This window comes from Pygoscelis adeliae, unplaced genomic scaffold, assembly GCF_000699105.1.
Source record: "Pygoscelis adeliae isolate BGI_AS28 unplaced genomic scaffold, ASM69910v1 Scaffold453, whole genome shotgun sequence".
NCBI lineage: Eukaryota > Metazoa > Chordata > Aves > Sphenisciformes > Spheniscidae > Pygoscelis > Pygoscelis adeliae.
In genome coordinates this window covers 556748-574970 of record NW_008824450.1, presented here as the reverse complement: position 1 = coordinate 574970, position 18223 = coordinate 556748, and the positions used below count along the sequence as shown (strand labels likewise).

General features: G+C 40.1%; 1 protein-coding gene across 1 annotated transcript in view; it reads left to right on the top strand.

The window, feature by feature from the left end:
- Positions 1 to 12298, top strand: part of SEC61A1 (Sec61 alpha 1 subunit (S. cerevisiae)) — a 13336-nt gene extending 1038 nt beyond the window's left edge. Inside the window, exons 2-12 of the mRNA XM_009321049.1 lie at positions 1356 to 1423; positions 2107 to 2172; positions 2275 to 2353; positions 3293 to 3424; positions 4235 to 4344; positions 4557 to 4710; positions 5682 to 5842; positions 6494 to 6691; positions 7130 to 7321; positions 8931 to 9007; positions 9948 to 12298. Coding sequence (XP_009319324.1) covers positions 1356 to 1423; positions 2107 to 2172; positions 2275 to 2353; positions 3293 to 3424; positions 4235 to 4344; positions 4557 to 4710; positions 5682 to 5842; positions 6494 to 6691; positions 7130 to 7321; positions 8931 to 9007; positions 9948 to 10134 — 1424 coding nt within the window. The 3' untranslated portion in view covers positions 10135 to 12298. The remainder of the gene's footprint in view (positions 1 to 1355; positions 1424 to 2106; positions 2173 to 2274; positions 2354 to 3292; positions 3425 to 4234; positions 4345 to 4556; positions 4711 to 5681; positions 5843 to 6493; positions 6692 to 7129; positions 7322 to 8930; positions 9008 to 9947) is intronic.
- Positions 12299 to 18223: the final 5925 nt, after the last annotated feature.

Genomic DNA, 18223 nt, shown 5'->3' with positions numbered 1-18223 from the left:
TGAGGGGCCGCCGCCCTGCCCTCGCCCGCCGGCCCCGACTCTGGCTCCGTGGCCAGCCCTGCGCGGGTTTCCCTTCCTCTGGTTTGGAGGTTCCCTCTGGATTCCCCCCCCTCCCTGCGGTTAAAGGCCCCATCTCCTGGGTAAGGCAGATCTCCCCAGGGAAGGGAGCTTGCTCTGTGATGCCCGGTGACCGGGCCGCTCCGCCGGGCGGCCACTCTAGAGCCCAGGCTTCCCAGGCTCGAGTGTGCCTAGTGCGGTACCGAGGCAGGGAGAGACGGGCTGGGCTGTCACCTTGGTCGTTGGTCATAACGCTTTAAGCCAAAAAATCAATTACATTGTCAGAGTAAACTGTAAACAGTGATCTGCAGTCTAGAATTAATCCGAGTGAATGGAAGTCTAGAGTCTGCTACCTCGAGGAAGAGCTGCTTGAAAAGCGTCTTAGTCAATCTATGTATCGTTGTAGATGTAGGAGAGAATCACGATTCAGTGTAAGTTTAAAACCACAATCTAGTGTAAATTTTCAGGCAATTAATAGTTTGAAATTAAGTAGATAATTTGTATGGGCCGGTCTTAAAGCATCACAAAATTGATGCTAAAGTTGTTGCCTTCCACAAAGAAGTGGAAAGCCACCAGTAGTTTCAGTTCTTCTGCATTGTCGTACACTTTTTAATTCAAATCAGTCCAAAATATGTGTGCAGTCTTAGGTTTGTCTTAAGTTTAGCATTAACTCTGTTCAAAATCAGATCTCTCTGCTCGTAGAAGAACTTGTGACTTTGCAGATACCCTCTTGTTTTGTATGCTTTTTCTAAGACTGAGACAACTTTGACTTCTCTGATGTAAGGATATGGCCTTTTGACTAGAAGGCAATCGTTGCATGAGACGTTCTGTAAAGTAACTTGAATTGTTGCTTATGAACAGTGTGTGGGAATTCTTAAGCTGTATGGCCCAAAAGTAACCCCTGAGTTAAAACTACCTTGGGTATTGTATTTCTCAAATATCAGGCTAGGGGAGAAGCTATTATGAAATAAAAGTTCAAGTATATTGATAAACTTGTGTAAAACAATGGCAAGGGCTTTTTTGTGCTGTCAGCCTACTTGGTAAAAGGAGAAAACTCTTGACTTTTTTTTTTCCCCTATTTCCAGTCCATATTGTGCTTATACAGAGGTTCAGCTAGTAAGATGTATTTAGAACAGATAAGAATTTAATTAAAAAAAAAAAAAAAAACAACAAACCTTTGTCTTTAACTGGAACTTTTAACATATAAACTATGTGTCCAAATTCAATTTTACTTGAGCTTTTCCCAATGTTCTTTGTATCTGTGTGTTCACTTTGTCTTTTAACTAATTTCCTTACAGTAAAATTTCTTGAAGTAATCAAGCCCTTCTGTGTTATCTTGCCTGAAATCCAAAAGCCAGAACGGAAGGTAAGTTAATAAAATTCTCTTCTTAGGTCTATGTTTGTGTAGTATAAAAATTTACAGCTTAGTTTGCGTTTGTGGGATTTTGGTTTTTTTTTCTTGTTGGGAGAATGGCAGTTTTAGGCACATTTGGTTTTAGTGGAGTGCTTGTCTAGTACATCCTGTACTGTGGATATAGTTGTACAGGAGTTTATTTGCTGGTAAATGCAGTTGTGTGGATATGGTTATGCCATAGCAGTGAGTGGTGAGATGTTGAAAGGAGTACCTTTTGAAGTGTAAACTAGAGTAGTTTAAAATAGCAACTTGAAAAATCTTTGCTTCTTAAGTTCTAATCTAAGATTACTTGCTGAAGTAAGCTTTTCTGTATTTTTTTTTCACACCAGAAGCTCTTTCTTGTGAAAATGTAAGACTCATTTCTGTAGAAGTACTAGAATTACCTTCCAATGGTGTAAGTTTGTTTATTTGGATTAAAGTTTCAGTAAAGCTTTGTCATTTTCTTTGGCCTTACATAGTATAAAAGGGATTAAAAGTGAGTTATTTTATTTAGGATGTCCTGTACTTTGTCCCTTCACAAGAAGACCAAGTGCACTTTAGCTACTATGAAAGTTTGCCTGATTGATTAGATCTTATTATCTTGACAGCTTTATCATCTTTGGTGGTTGTTGTGGTTTGTTTTTTTTCCCCTTTAGATTCAGTTTAAGGAAAAGGTACTATGGACAGCTATCACACTCTTCATCTTCTTAGTATGCTGCCAGGTATGTTTCTTTCCCTTGTTTTGAAGGAAGAGCTGAAATGTTTAAAGGATGTTATGAAGTCTCTAATTTAATCCTGTTTTCCTCTGTTGGTTGGAAATGCAGATTCCCTTGTTTGGTATCATGTCATCAGACTCAGCAGATCCTTTCTACTGGATGAGAGTGATTTTGGCGTCAAATAGAGGTATGGTCAGTCTTTCAAGAGGGAATGTTTTTTAGCTTGGATCAAAATGTTTTTGGACTTGTTTTTACATTGCACTCTATTTTAATGAAGATAAAAACTGAAATAGAGAGGGAAAAGTCATTTTATATATTATGTAAAATCATAAACCAATGTGGCATTGGGAAAGGCACTACTTTGTGGACAAAATGAGTTTATGGTTGGCTGTGTGCAATCTATTATACGTACAAAAATTAAGGAGCATTTTGGAGGGAAAAGGGTTAGGGAAGAGACAGTTCCTAATCACCTGCATCACTGCTGTTGCAATCTTCTGTATATATTTCAAGCATTTTGATTCGTGTTTCAAACCATATTATACATGTGTTGTGGTTTTCTGGGTGATATCTTTGAGTCTGTCTCACAGAAGATTAAAATTCATGATAGTTTGTATAAATTTCAGCTTCTTGTAGAGGCTTTCTAATGCAGGTATGAGTTAAGAATGGTGACAGTTTCCTGAATTCGCTTTGTCATTATATGTCGTTTGGGCTATCTGTCAGCTTATATCATAATGAGATGTGCATATATGCATGCATGCAACTTGGTGCACTCCTGAAAAAAGTTTGGGTTTTCCTGTTTAAAATTACGAATAATAAAGTGACTGATTGTCAAAGGCAGAAAGCAAATTCCTACCTTGTTTTATGCAGAGTGCATCTGTTCCTGACAGCAAAAGTCTTTTTCAGCGAACGTAGTTTTTAAAGTACTGAGAAGTACTGCGTTACTTACCAGACTGACTTTTAACAAGCTTCTGTTATCATCAAAGCCTTTTACATTTATGGAGATTTGGAGTTTTATATCTTCTCCATTGTGATGTAAGGGGTGAAAAAAACAAACTTTGAACTTCAAAGGTGCCTGGGTATGGTACGCCCCTTTATTTTCTTTCATTGTTCTTCCTGTGTCTGGCAGGTACGTTGATGGAGCTGGGTATTTCACCTATTGTCACTTCTGGGCTCATCATGCAGCTCTTGGCAGGTGCCAAGATAATTGAAGTTGGTGACACCCCAAAGGACAGAGCTCTCTTCAACGGAGCACAGAAATGTAAGTAACAGCTGATATTAAAGGCCGATGTTTTAGAGTGTCTAACCCTAACAATAGGAGGTGTAACCTTACAGTGTGATGAATGTTGGAGTCAGATATATGGGTTTCTGTCATGCCGTGTGTTCGTGTTGTGCTGCAGATTTCTGTAATTCATTAGTCTTTTCACTGACTGCTCTCTGGCTTGTTAGCTGTTAAGCTTCAGATAGGTTTGTAATGGAAAAGTATCTGCAGTTGGCATTGCTGCTGTAATCTCATTGGATAAACAAAGCAGTATGTAAACTGTGGGGACCCAGCCTTTGAACTGTGTCGGTCAGTGTTAACCTAAAAAAGTTACTATTGATTAAGATGTTTGTTGTAGTTGTTTTTACCTTGCAGTTTCAAGCATGGTTCTTTCTCAGCAATAAGAGATCTCTGTGCTTACTTTATAAATGGCTTTTAGAAAAATTTGAGTATTCTTTAGCTATTTTGTGCTGCACCACACTGCTTACTGATCTGTTTTTAATGGGGAAAAATGAAACATAAATTGCTAAGGTAATATCTTAACACACTAAGTTTTCAATATCTAAAGCAATCTTCGCTAACCAAACCCACTTCCTTCTAAGTGTATTTGTTTCTGAAGTGTCTGTGTGTATTTGTATTTTCAGTGCCAGATTCAGACAACAAACTTAACTTGCCCTTGAATTTAAACATCCCGTGACTTATGTATTCTTTCCCAACTTTCTCTACAAAGAAGTGATTTATATTTCTCTAATTACCTACTGACATAAATCTCCAGAACAAATACATACCTTTTTTTTTTGTATTCTACAGTGTTTGGAATGATCATTACCATCGGACAGTCTATTGTCTATGTAATGACTGGAATGTATGGAGACCCATCTGAGATGGGTGCTGGTATCTGCTTGCTTATCACAATTCAGGTAATTTTTAGTCCTCTACTTATTCTCCCTCTGAAAGAATCAAAAAATCAGCCTTACGGACTGTCTGCCCCACATGCAGAGAAAAAAGATCAAAGTGTGCTTGCTTCCTCATATATATAGCCTTTCCTTATCTTTTAGTACAAGTTAATTTTTTAACAAAAATTAAAAAGGAATGGGACTAATGTTGTATTTCCTTTTTTTTTTTACTGTAGCTTTTTGTTGCTGGATTGATAGTTCTGCTGTTGGATGAGCTCCTACAGAAAGGATATGGTCTTGGTTCTGGCATCTCTCTCTTCATTGCTACCAATATCTGTGAGACTATTGTGTGGAAGGCATTCAGCCCCACCACAGTGAACACGGGGCGAGGTAATATGGCATAGTCCATTTTTTTTACATGTGTTAGGATTGAATTATTTATCAAATGAAACATAAAAAACCAAGTAGCTTCCCCCCATATTCTTATAAAATCCCAACTCTTTACATTCTTATATAGAATAGTACAATGACAATTTAAAATATAAAAATGTCAGTTGTAGAAAAGTCTGAATTTTGTACAAAAAGGCAAAATCTCTTTTTTTCAGTATGTTAACTTAAATGGCAAATGCTGCTACTAGCATCTTAGCTATGTAGTTGCCATGTAGTGAACCCTGTTAATACAGCAAGTGCTCCTATGCAAGGTGCAAGTACAAAGACATTTCTTTTTAATTTTGCAGTATCTCACAAGATATTTCCTCCACTTGAATTTCTTACAGTGTCTCCATTAAAACTCGATAATGGTAGACTGCTGTTGTATTACAGCTGCTACCCAACTTGCTGACAAATATCGTCTGTTTCTTTCTGCTCCTTGCATGTCTTACTCTTTGCCCAAAAGACCTTGTTCTCCAAACCTGACAGGAGGTGATCTTGGTTGGTGCTGTATAATAGAAAACATAAGTAAGGTTCTCACATGTGCTGTAATACAAACAATAACTAGTGTCTCATCATGAATGACACTAGAAAGCATGCTACCTCCCTCATTTAATTTAATTTAGTTAAATTGGGAAAGAACTTGGTGAATATCAATGTTCCTAGAGACCAAGAAAGTTATCCCATTTGATTGTTAGGTTGTGATTTAGTTTCTAGTCTGCTACAGGGGGATTTAAAAAAAAAATCTTGGAAATAACATAGCTGATATGAAGGATGACAGTAGTAAAAGTCTGAGAGCATGCTCAAGATGAAAGACTTGGAGACATCCCATTCTGAATCCTGTAGTTCAGAAGTACGCCTAATGAGACAAAGCACTGAAATCTGGAGATAATCACAGCACACCTAATTTGGTTTTTCTTTTGCTTTCCAAGGCATGGAATTTGAGGGAGCCATCATTGCTCTGTTCCATCTTCTGGCTACTCGTACAGACAAAGTCAGAGCTCTTCGTGAGGCCTTTTACCGTCAGAATCTCCCCAACCTTATGAATCTGATTGCCACCATCTTTGTCTTTGCTATTGTAATTTATTTCCAGGTCAGTTGGAATAAAGAGGACTGTAAAACTGTTTGTACTGAAGTAGATCTGTAATCTGCTTCCTTCTACAGGAAGCTATATTTTCACTTTCTAGTACCTTCAGAAGACTCATTTTTGTACCTGCAACATCTGGATGTTCATTTAACACTAGCTTCTCTTAATCAGTTTCCACGCTTACTGTAGCCACACAAAAGACTTGAGACCTACTTTGGTCTCTGGGAAAAAAACAGATTAATGTGTACCCGTAATATTGCCTAACCCAAATGCTATTGCTTTTTGCTGGAAAATACTTTGAGGTCTTTGAGTCTGTATGTCTCTTGCTGTTGCAGTAAAAACTGCTGAAGAATACAGGAAGTTTTAATGTTTCTTGTCCTGGACGCTATGTTCAGTCTTCTTGAAACTTCAGATTTGTTCTGATGTCTAAGTCTTTCATACCTTCTTATACGTGTGAGTTTAGACAACCCTGCAGGCTTCCAGGCCCTTTGCAGCAGTGTTCGCGTGGATAGCCCGCTGGGTAGGGTATGTGTACTTGCACAAAGTGATTGCAGGTTTTTTTCTGTTGCTGTCAAGGCCTTGCACGTGCAATTTATGCCCTGTGGTATGGGTTCATGTCCAGATATAACGGGGGACTTTCTTTTCAAAACTTTCCAGGGCTTCAGAGTGGATCTTCCTATCAAATCTGCTCGCTACCGTGGCCAGTACAACACCTACCCTATCAAGCTGTTCTATACTTCCAACATTCCCATTATTCTTCAGTCCGCCCTGGTGTCAAACTTGTATGTCATCTCCCAGATGCTTTCTGCTCGCTTCAGTGGCAACTTACTGGTTAGCCTCCTGGGCACTTGGTCTGTGAGTATTCCTTCTAATCTTACATACAGCTTTATAAGAGCACTATTAAAATGCATGGTTGAGGAAGTGGTCTCTCTAAATATTAAGGCACGCTTCTACAGACGGTCATGTACACTGAAACTCCTAAATTAGTAATTTGTTTAAATTAATGGTAGAGTATGAGACCTGCTGTGATGAGTGTACATGTTAAGTCTCCGTTTACCTGTTACCTTGGGCTGTTCTTTGCTGTCCTAGGTATTTTTGCTGTTCCTTATTGTATTCCATTACCACTTTAGAAACTGCTTGTGATAGTAAAGTTGAATCTTTGTGTGATGCTGTAGTGGTAATGATACACATTATTACTACATGTAGGTGACATGAAGGTGATATAAACCCAGGCTTAGCTTAATGGCTAAGAAATAGTGAGAAAGTTGGTGACTGCTTGCTTCTTTCTTCTAGGACACGTCATCTGGAGGCCCTGCTCGTGCTTACCCAGTTGGTGGACTTTGTTATTATCTGTCACCTCCAGAGTCCTTTTCTTCAGTGTTAGAAGACCCTGTACATGCAGTTGTTTATATTGTATTTATGTTGGGCTCCTGTGCTTTCTTCTCCAAGACATGGATTGAAGTCTCTGGCTCCTCTGCCAAAGATGTAAGTATAAAATGATAAATTATGTAAGCTTATATGATGAAAACAGATGGGCTGTTGTAAGAATAAGACTGACTTTCTTCTGAAATAGCTATTACGCTGGTAGTCTTGTTGGTAATGTTTATCATTTGTATAAACAGTGACTATGTCTTTTTTGTAAGTGGGGAAGATGAGGGCAGAATGGGGGTAATTTTTTCCCTGTTTTCTTTACTGCTTTTTCAAAAACAACAACAACAAAACTCAAATAATTGCTTTCATTGGCATTAGGAAACTTTGAACATTGCTATGTAACATCTGATCAGTGTGAGGGCAGGCAGGGTAACAGGAAAGGTAGAAATTCTTTCAGTGCCAAGTGACAGATGCACTGTGTGCAAGACAGTTGCCACTTAAGAACTTGCAGGTAAAGCTTGAATACCCATGCCTGGCATAGAGAGTTCCTAACTTCCTTTTGGGGAAGATTAACTAGAGGTTGTTATTTTTAACTTGAGAGTGCTGATAACAGAGAATATAGTGCAGTGCATTAATGTACCCGAGCCTAGCTTCTCAAAATTTCCATTTGCTACAGGATATTTGATATTCAGCAACTCTATCATTCTGAAACTGGAATTGGAAAACAAGATGGAAAATAGTTGTCATCGTGGTATGTTTGTATTGTGTGGTTTTGGGTAGGAAATCAAGTTTGGCAGCCATATGGAATGGTTTAATCCATTCTTTAACAAATATGTAATAGCACAGTTACTGTAACAGCGTGAGCACTCTCTTGGTTTGTTGCATCGAGCTGCTTGTTGTCAGGCATGCAGGGAGGCACTCGCAGCCATGTATAGCCAGAGTTTTATTTCAGTATAAACCAATGTACAGCTTTTAACACTTTAATGTACTTTTCTGATAATGAATAAAATTATTTTAAGTTCATGTAAACAAGGTCAGAAATAAGAATTGTTAAATCATTACTTAAATCTTCACTATATAGTGGAAAACTGGTAGCTTAATCATCTGAAAGTGTGTTTTCCAGTACATTAGATTCAGTGACATGCACCTTCAGAAGTTCCCCTGCTAGAGTTTCAGTTCCCCTCAGTTGTTAGTAAAATGTTTGCAGGGCTCTACTGTAACCCTGTACAACTGCAGAAATCCAATTTAAGAATAATGTTCCAAGAAGGGATTCTTTCTAAGTCACATGGTTTCTAATATGGCCCCACAAATAAATAGTTAGCTCAGCTGAATGTGAGGAATGAAATGGAGTGGACAGTTCGTAGGATGGTTTTGCTAACATCTACTAAACCCTACCAGGAGAAGGGTAGGTGGCAAAACAGGAATTGAATTACGTGTATGAGAGCCTACCAATTTCCAGATTTTCCTTTTCTCAATAGGACTAGAATTATCCAAAAAGCTTCGCATAATTGACAGTGTGGAAAAGTGTCTGTGACTGCAATCTATCTGAAGTTAAAATACTATATTTTAAACTCAGATGAATAGTATAAATAAGCAATAAAAAAAACCCCAAACCCACCACCACTTACTGAAATGTCTTGCTTCTGTTTTCCCGTAGTACTAAGTTCCATGGCCTTGGCAAATGATGCTAAACTTACTTGCTCCGTTTCTTGATTCAATACAGGTTGCCAAACAATTGAAAGAACAACAAATGGTAATGCGAGGCCACAGAGAAACTTCAATGGTACATGAACTAAACAGGTGAGCTACACATTCGCAGGCTATTTATGCAAAGGGTTATGGGGAAACACATGGCAAATTTTGCTTTGACTTCCATTTTCTAGATCCTAGAACACAGATATTCTTTCAGCTTCAATGTTACATGCATGACACATAGAATATTGTCTCATTAATGGAAGACTTGTACAGTACAGTATATTCTTGCCTTATAGAGAATATGCCTTACATTCTGGAGCTTGTATTTTCCTGTTACATTTTTTATTTTTATACTTTTTATAGGATAGCTAATAATGAGCATTTGAGTGGCCTTTACTACTTCAAACTGATGCACAAGTATTTTTTTACTATAATTTTTAATGTGTTATTATGTCTCGAGTACTGTTTTCACGCAGACCTTGCTTCTAAAACAAGTAGTTACTTAAATCTACTAGGTGCGGAGGTAGGCAGGGGTTGGTCTCTCTAGGTTTTTTAATTGCAGGGTAGGACTTACGCACCCTTCCTGTTACAGAAATGTTATCGTAACTTTAGATTTCGGTCATCTGCAAATGACTTGAAGAGCTAGTAGCCATAAGCTTAATCTTTGCGCTTAATTGCACGGTAGGCTGTAGTACCTTCTCTTAGCTTAGCATTTTTTTCCTTCCAGTTAGGTTGAGCTTTTTATTTTCTTACCTAGTATACTGGCACTATTGCATGTTCCTTATCGTGGATTGTAGACCCATGAGAGAAGAGAGTATTCTGCCGTTGACTTTTTCCATTCCATGTAGTTTCATTCTTGGTTTTTTTTAACCACCTGGTTAGATTATCTCTGTAGTGTTCTTTCTGTTCTCAGTGGGATTGGTTTTCTAGGAAAAAACCTGCCTCTGATGTAGATACTTTCCATGGATCCCATGTAGCACTAACCCTATAGTATCCTGAGCAAACTCTAATGGCACCTTTTCTATTCTCATTTTGTGTTTTACAGGTACATCCCTACAGCTGCTGCATTTGGTGGTCTCTGTATTGGTGCCCTCTCTGTGTTGGCAGACTTCCTTGGGGCAATTGGGTCTGGAACTGGAATTTTGCTCGCTGTCACTATCATTTATCAGTACTTTGAAATTTTTGTAAAGGAACAGAGTGAAGTTGGCAGCATGGGAGCTCTTCTTTTCTAAACCTAGCTTCTCATGGACCCAGGAAAGAGGGGAGGAACATTCTCAAAATATAGCCAGTCAAGTGAAAAGAAGTAATGTAAACTTGATAATGTCATTCTATAGGAACACATATTTTAATAATGTTTCCAAAGCGCGTTCCCTTACGTTCAAACTTTTCTAGCATACTGTTTGCATTTTATAAATTGATGAGGAAAAATGTGGAAAAAAATTTTTTAAAGAAAATTGTTTTTTAATTATGTGTTAGGAGAATCAGCTTTCTGAATTGGATTTAGTTCAATGACCCTTGAAATCTTTTTGAGCCCCTTTCAAATTTAGTATACCTGAACCCTTTACAGGTTTTAATAAATGTTTGTTAAATGAATGTTTGGAAGGGATTTTTTTTCCATTTAACTTGTTTTTGCAGCTCCTTTGCAGTAGTGGTGAGAAAAATCTCTCCCTCTAATGCTCAAGTTCCATAATTATGGTTGTAAGCACAAACAGTGTTTAATACGTTCAGTTTTGTGTTTGGGGTTTTTTTCAGTATGGCAGATTTGGAAGGCAGTTGTTTCTTTTTACTAAATGATTTCTCTAATTCCAAAGTCTTGTAATTACGATGCTAGACCTTGTCAGATGTTGAATATTGGCTTGAGACTGTTGTCAAGGTTTTGTATAAGATAGGAATGTGTTCTTTCCCACCACCCCTCCTCCATAAGCAGAAAACTCAGGTCAATCTAGAGTCTGCCAGAGTCTGTGCCTAAGAGTTGCAACTTTGAAACTTGGTCTTACCGGCAGCTTTGTAAAACCTCCTAGTTTTTGTTGCCATTAGTGGTAGTACTTCTAGTTCTGATGCTAGCTGAAAGAAATGGATGTTATTGCTGCTTAGATGCAAATCTGCTTGTGCTCTTTGCTAAAGCTAAGTTTCTTTCATTGATACTACATTCTGGTCTTGTAGCAATCGGGATGTTATCCGACTACTCGTATCTAGTGAATTTTGAGTCTCATTACTACAAAGGAGTGCGAAAAGAATGTGTGTTACTTGTCTGTTTCTATAGATCTAGATATGAGACCCTTGTCAGATAAGTTGCTTATGTAGAAGGCTTTTCCATCCTATAATCTCATTGGCTTGAATGGTGCATTGAAAAATACTTTTTCAGAAGGTATTGGGACTCCTTTTTTTGAAGATCACACCTTCAGATTGGAGAAGTTACAATAAACGGCTTTAATGGACCAGAATAATACTTAATTTTCCATTTTAATTTAGATTGTCAGTACTAATCAGGTGCCTAGGACCAAATGCAAATATTTGCGTACGAGTCTTGTAAATACACTTTTCCTCAATCAGTATTGGACAACGTGGAAACCAGAACGAGGAGTTACCATGTTGGAATGTTTCTCTACGCTGCATCAACATGTCTTCTGCGCGTTTTTGCATGTTGGGCTGACAGTATATGAATTACTGTTTCTGCTTGGAGTGATGGGACTCAGTTACCTACCCCAGGAGCACAGATGACATCCAGAAGCCCTTGTTAATGCACTGAGCTCAAACACCAAATGTGTGAGAAATCCGCAAACTTGGAATGAGATACACCTATCAATAAAAGTGAAGCTCCTGGGGTGAGGATCACAATTGGAAAAGGAACAGAAGTATTGGGATAAAGTATCTGCGAAATGCTCGCTACCAACCATTCACTATTACTTCACGCTACGTTCAATAATTTTTCTGTCTTTCATAAAGTACTAGTATGCCACAGCACAATTTTGATGTGAAATAAGGGACAGTTAAACAGTGACTTTAGAAGGAGAGGGAAGGAGCGCGGTGTGGTTCTTCTGCTTTGGGGATTTTTTTGTTGTTGTTTTTCCAGGAAGCCCAATACAAATTTTGTTTTGAAGTAACAAGGACTCTCCACTTTTGGGCACGCAGCTCTGGCTGGGCTGGAGCTGTACTTGTATTTTCGGTCATATCATCTGTTTGAACTGGTTGCAGTTTAGACCGTTAGCTCTTCAGTGTCTAAGCAGCACTTGTTCTATGCATCTGTATTTTTGTTGTCTAGTGGTGAAATCTTTGTCTACTATCAAGCACCTATGTCCTTGAAGCAGGACCTGCTGATCATACGGTGGATGTTCAGAGAAAAAAAAAATGCCTAAACAATCTGCTTTATAATGAAATAAAGTACATCTTTGGAGCTAATTCTTGGCTTTCAGTGCTTTGAATACTGTTACAATTCTAACACTTGCAGGATAACATTCCCTGCCGATGAGACTGTGAAAGTGATCCCTCTCGAAACGGCTGTTTAGAGTGTCAGTGTAAAATAAAGGCAAATTGTATTTGCTCCAAGGTCTTCTATCAACAATAGGTTGCCAGGATAACAGAACCTTAACCATTCCTCTGGGCTTTCCTGTTCCAGAAGAGTTGTAGTTCAGAAGGTGCTGCACAAGTAAATAGTGGGAGAGTGAGGTAATGATGTGTCAGTTTAACAAAAACTGTATTTCCATATGAAATACAGTGCCAGTCTTCTTGTAGCATGATAGTGGTAACAGGATATTAATTGAAACAACAAAACTCAAAGCTGATGATACTCCCAATATTTTGTTTTGCCCTCTGAGTTTTTAAACTTAACTTGGAGTAAAGAAAAATACTATCTTCCTCCTGAATAGAAATATACTAGTACTTAGAAGCAAATTTATTTAAAATACCGGTACTAGATGCAAGAAGTTCGTCCAAGACTTTGGTCGTGTATGAAGTAGTTTTCAACAGCAGCTTGATTGCTCCCTTGCTGTTCTATTTCCCCCCAGGAAACTTGCATTAATAACTGTAGGAATATTATGTCATCACACATATGATCACAGAAGTAACTGAAGTCACTGTAGATGTGATGAGTTATCTGCAAGACGGCTAGGTGAAATACCAACACCAAGGCAAAGTCTGAGATCCTCTTCCTGCTGGGAGTATTTTAAGTGCAAAATTCTTCGCGTAGCCTTTTCTTCTGCACTGTAGATTTCATGTGAAAGCTTGTGCCATAGCACTTAAGTGCTGGGTGTTTGATTTTTGTCCCTGTCACCGTTATTCAGGAAGCCTTAAAAATGATCTGGTTCATTCTAGTTCACTCATTCCTAGGGCCTATCTCCATATAATTTCGAGATGGCAAACAAAGGGGCTTCTTTTTTTTTTTCTAATTCCTTGAATGCTTGGTTTGTTGTTGGGTTTTTTTTGTTTTAAAAAAAATTCCTTTTGGCTGCAACTGTAAAGGTTGTTGCTTTACTCTGTGAAATGTTCCATGGCTGTGCTCCCTCGATTTCTTCTGGGGATAGCCCTGTCCCTGTACTGTGAACAGACTGTGATTCGTGAAATGGATTTCTCAGCCAGCTTTTGGTAAAAGAGGAAGCCGAGTGGCCTAGTGACTGCTTTTCCTAATTGTTCTCTCTTGCAGCAAGGAATAATAAGCTTTAGGTGGCCTTCAATTTTATCACAGCTTTGGGGAGTTTCGTGCAAGTTTTTGTAAGCTGTTGTTTGCTTGCCGACACGGCGTGACACAGCTGACAGGTCCTCAGTCAGCCCTCGCTGCCTGGAATACTGAAAGTGCTTCCTCGGGTATCGCTGCGCGCTGAATGAGCGTTCGAGTCTTTCCCACAGCGAGTGCACGCCTTTCCGAGCACAGGACGGCTGCAGGGTGTTATCACCAGTAAAGAAGAGTGCTTTCAGAAAAAAATGTGCAGGGGAGGGAGACCAGTGACATTTCTGAAACTCTGTTTCACCTGGTACGCGGCTTGGGCGGCCCGCCGTCTCCCTTTCTCTTGCTGCTCCCTCTGCCAGCTTTCTGACATGAAACCCCAGCCTTCGCCGGCTTCCTGCCTGAAAAGGTCACGGTTTGAACTGCGGCCAGCGGCGAGCGGCACTGCTGGCACCCTCCCAGGTGTACGGGGGGGGGTGCAGGTGTTCAAACAATGCCCGCTTGTTTAGGGGGGTCCGGGTCTGAAACACGGGCCCCTCCGGCTTCGCCAAACCTCCCCGAAGGACGGATGCTGGCACGCCAAAGGGGAGCGTTTGCCCGCCTGGTGGCAATGTTACTCTGCAATTCAAGGCACCGCGTTCAAGGCAATTTGGATCAGTGAAATGCGTATTAAATCTGTTCCAAATGTGTGTTCTTTCTTTTCGTTTGCTGCTACGCTGATGGGTGTTGTACAATGTAAAAAGTTGGGAACAGAGTTCGCCAATATTTATTTGTACTTCCTAGAATCGGGGCCAGGATTGAGGTTGTTTTAAGCTGAAATGCTGAAAATGATCATCATCTCCTTTTAGAGATGTTTATAATAATTATAATATTTTCTAATATTTTTCAAGCATGCTAGGTGTCAAGGGGCAGTTGCTGTTACGGCCGCTTAGTCTGCCGAATATTGCTACACAATTTAAGCCTAGACAGAGACAGTCTATGGGACTGGAAAAAAGACAAAAAAAGAAGCATTTAAAAACAATATCAATATTCTAAGCTGGGGACCTAATTAGTCAGCTAGGCTTTAAGCTGCTGTTTTATAATACGCTACTGGATGGATCTGCTAAAATTGAAACTCTTCTGTGGGCCAGGTTCTAGCAATCCTCTGGCTATTGCTAATGTGACGCCAGCCAAGCTGGCGGCGCTTGGCAGAAAGGAAATACCCTGACAATTGGCACCTCCTTTGGCAGTTGTATCAGAGGGGCTAGAGACTGAATGAGCACAGGCATGATATACTTTGTCATCGCAGAGTGGGCTGTCAAGGTCAGAGATGGGATGCCTGCTCCGAGGTATTTCTTGTTGGAGAACAAGAAGACTGGGCCAGTCAATTTTCCAGCAATCTGAATACCTGAGAGCTTAAAATAGAGGGAACAAATAAAACAGAAGAACAGTTAGGATATAAATTTTTAAAAAGCTGTTTCAGACATTTTTGTATTGCTCTGGAGAAAATCAGGATCCATGGCGCACATAAAATCCCAGATTCCCCTTCTTACATATTAAGGCTAAAGTGGATGGTTCCAAAAATGGTGTGAGCGCTGTTGGGGGAATATTAGCTATTTGAAATCTGAGATGGGTATTATCCACTTTAATCTTCAGCATGTCTTTAGCCATTTGATGTTCTTACAGCTCTGATGTCTCTTCTGTATACCTCTGGTGTGAAGCCTTATAAAAGAAAAAGGCAGCTCCGGACATACGGGAGCAGGAAACAGTGAGCAGAACATTTTGCATGATTAACTTCACTATGTAAGTGTGAGTTTTATTTTTGTTTAAATAGCTTTATCTTTTGGCAATGCAAGAACAAGGAATTGCTGCTGCTGCTGGATTCCCAAGGGCTGCAGAACTATGCCTAATGCATCTAGAGCAAGGGCTCACCGTGGCCACAAATGTAGTCATTTACACACTGATTTGGGACTGCGGAGCTCAGCTGCAGAGAGTAACTGGTGGGCGTGTGGTGAGAAGCCATAGCTCCATGAAGGAGCTGTGGGAAGAAGCAATGCAGGAGCCAAGGCAGTGAGGACGTGTATCCTTGTGAAGCCAGGATGTGGTGGCATGATGTGCCTGTACTTAAGATGAGTGCATCTAACAATGCTCTTGAGCTCCCGGATTTTGATGACTGCTGACAACAAATTGTGAGTGCGTTGTGCTGACGGGGATGGTGATTAAAGTTGCAAAGGGGTAGCTGCCTACTAGATCTCCCTAATAAGAGAAAGCCCAGAATACCTGTGTACTATAGAAATCGATGTTTTGTTTAACCTTGGTATCGCAGCCTGACCTGGTGTTCCCTCCCCACTATACAGTTTTCTTCATATTCTGCAGATGTACGAACTTGTAAGATAGGGAAGTGCGTTTGTTAAATTAATTCCTTTTCTAAGCACTTTTATCTCAGACATTTGAGGATGGAGCTTGAACTGGTGATCTTTAAGTTATATAAGAAGAGCATTTTTTTTTTTTTAACCTGGCCCTTCTTGCTTTGAGTAACTCTTGAAAGGAGGAAAGATTTACAGGGGGGTGGGTTAGCTTCTTTAGGTAGGTAGAGAAGAGTTGCCTCTTATCTCGGTGCCTCCCATTTCTTAAGCAGTACAGGCTAGTGGAAGCAAGCCAACTTTTGGGATAAGGCTTATCTAATTTAATGATGGAACACAGTAACACAAGCCAGGGGGTCTAACACAACTTTCTGCAATTGAGGTACATTGCTGTCATTTTTATTTAGCTTTAAACACTTGTATCTACCTTTTTGTAGTGGATAGCTGGAAGCGTGCGTGATCCTTTAAACCAGGATGGTGACAGGGGTATCCCATGTGTGAAAAGAGAAGAGCCCTAGTTGTAGAGAAAATAAACTAGAAGGGTTTCCATTTTTATGAAGTGGATTCTCAGCTGTTACTTGTGTTGCAGGAGTTGCTTGTTCTGCGTGAGAGCACCCATTTTGGTGGTTACTGGCTGTAATTACAACATGAGAGAGATTTTTGGCTCCAAAGATTGTACAGTCTGAATAAAAAAACCCAACACTTAAAAAAAAAAAAAAAAAAAAAAAAAACCAAAGGAAATGCTGTAGAGAAGGACAGGACTTGTCCCCAGTCATACAGCTGGTCACTGCAAGAGTCCTCACTCAAATACAGTGTCTGCACCACGCCATCTCTGTACTTACCTCTTCCATTGATGTTGCCTGTTCTTGAAGCACCAGAAAGAAATGTTAACTCTCTAGAAATTGAAATGCAGATCCAAATTGCACATGTGTGTGTATATAAAGTAGGTGTCTTTAAAACATAACTATGAGCAGCTAATTAATGAAGTAGTACACTTCATGCTGTCCTTAATCCCCAAATTAGTGTGCCAGCAGTGAGCTCGTGCCTGTAGGAAAAAGAGAGTCAGAGAATTGAGTGGTCCGTGTGCCAGCATGGTCATGGGTTTTTTTGTTCTTGCAGAATTGCTGAGAGATCATAGCCTTGATGTTATTTCATCCTCGTAGAATATCTCTACTTCTCCAGAGAGTGTTTCCTTTATGCATAGTCCATTAAGTGATGGTCAGAGCTTTGACTGCCTGCAATTCATCAAGTTTAACACTTTACGTTTGCTATAAGAGAAGACAAAACCATTTCTCTATGTTTTTGGTTGTTAAAAATAATTGCTATAAAATCAACTCAAATCTGGATCATGTCCCTAAGCAGAGGTGACAGATGGATGCTATCAGGGTTCTAGAAGGTGTTATTGGAGAAATAATGAAGTTGCCTGAAAGCTGTTACATTGCTACAGCCTAGGGAGCTTTGTATGAGTATAATGAAGTAGAAGGACCCTCTAGAAATCAGGAGAAAGGATCATTATTTAGCCTGGGCTCCAGCCCACAACTTGGAAGACATGAATAAAAGCCTCCGTCCTACTTTCTTGTGTTCCACGGGTGGGTGTGGTGGGAGGTTCTTGCACGAAACAGGTATTGCTCGTGTCAGAGCTTCAGTCCCGCTGTGGAAGTGACCCTTAGACTATCCACACCTCACTTTTCCCCCTGATAATGTGCTGCAGCAAAGGTAAACACACTGAAGAGCACTCTGTGCCCATGAGGATGGGGCAGTAGGGGAGGAAGGAGGGATTAAATAGGACAGAACTGAATTTGTTCCGGTGGTTGTAGCTTACCAGGACATCCCTGATGTGAGCTGAGGAGTAGCTAGCATCCTCCAGCATTTAAATGTGAGACTGAGGTGGAGGGGAGGTAAGAAGGGAAACCCTCTCATCTGCGTGCAGCCCACTGATGGGTTTATCTCTCGGCTCCTGAGGAGCTCGGCTGTGCTCTGGTTCCTGCTAGGGTGGGGGGAGCAGGTGGGCTCTGGCCGACAGGTACTGACGGACTTTCGGTACCTGGCTGGATATTTGTTTGCGCCTGGGAAATTTCCATCTGCGTTTGCTGTTCCCTGATAGCTGGAAAAGGAACTTCTTTGGTGTCTCTACAGTAACAGGAAGATGCTGTTATGAGGGGATTGGCATGGGAAAAGTGTGAGCAAGGACACGTTCTGTCCCTGCTGCAGAGTTGCCGTGTTACCTTATGGTTGGGTATCGGTTAATCTCCCTCTGGCTACCTGTTAGATTTCATCTTTCTCATATCGAGGTTTGTTGAATGCTCTGAAGCATTTGTT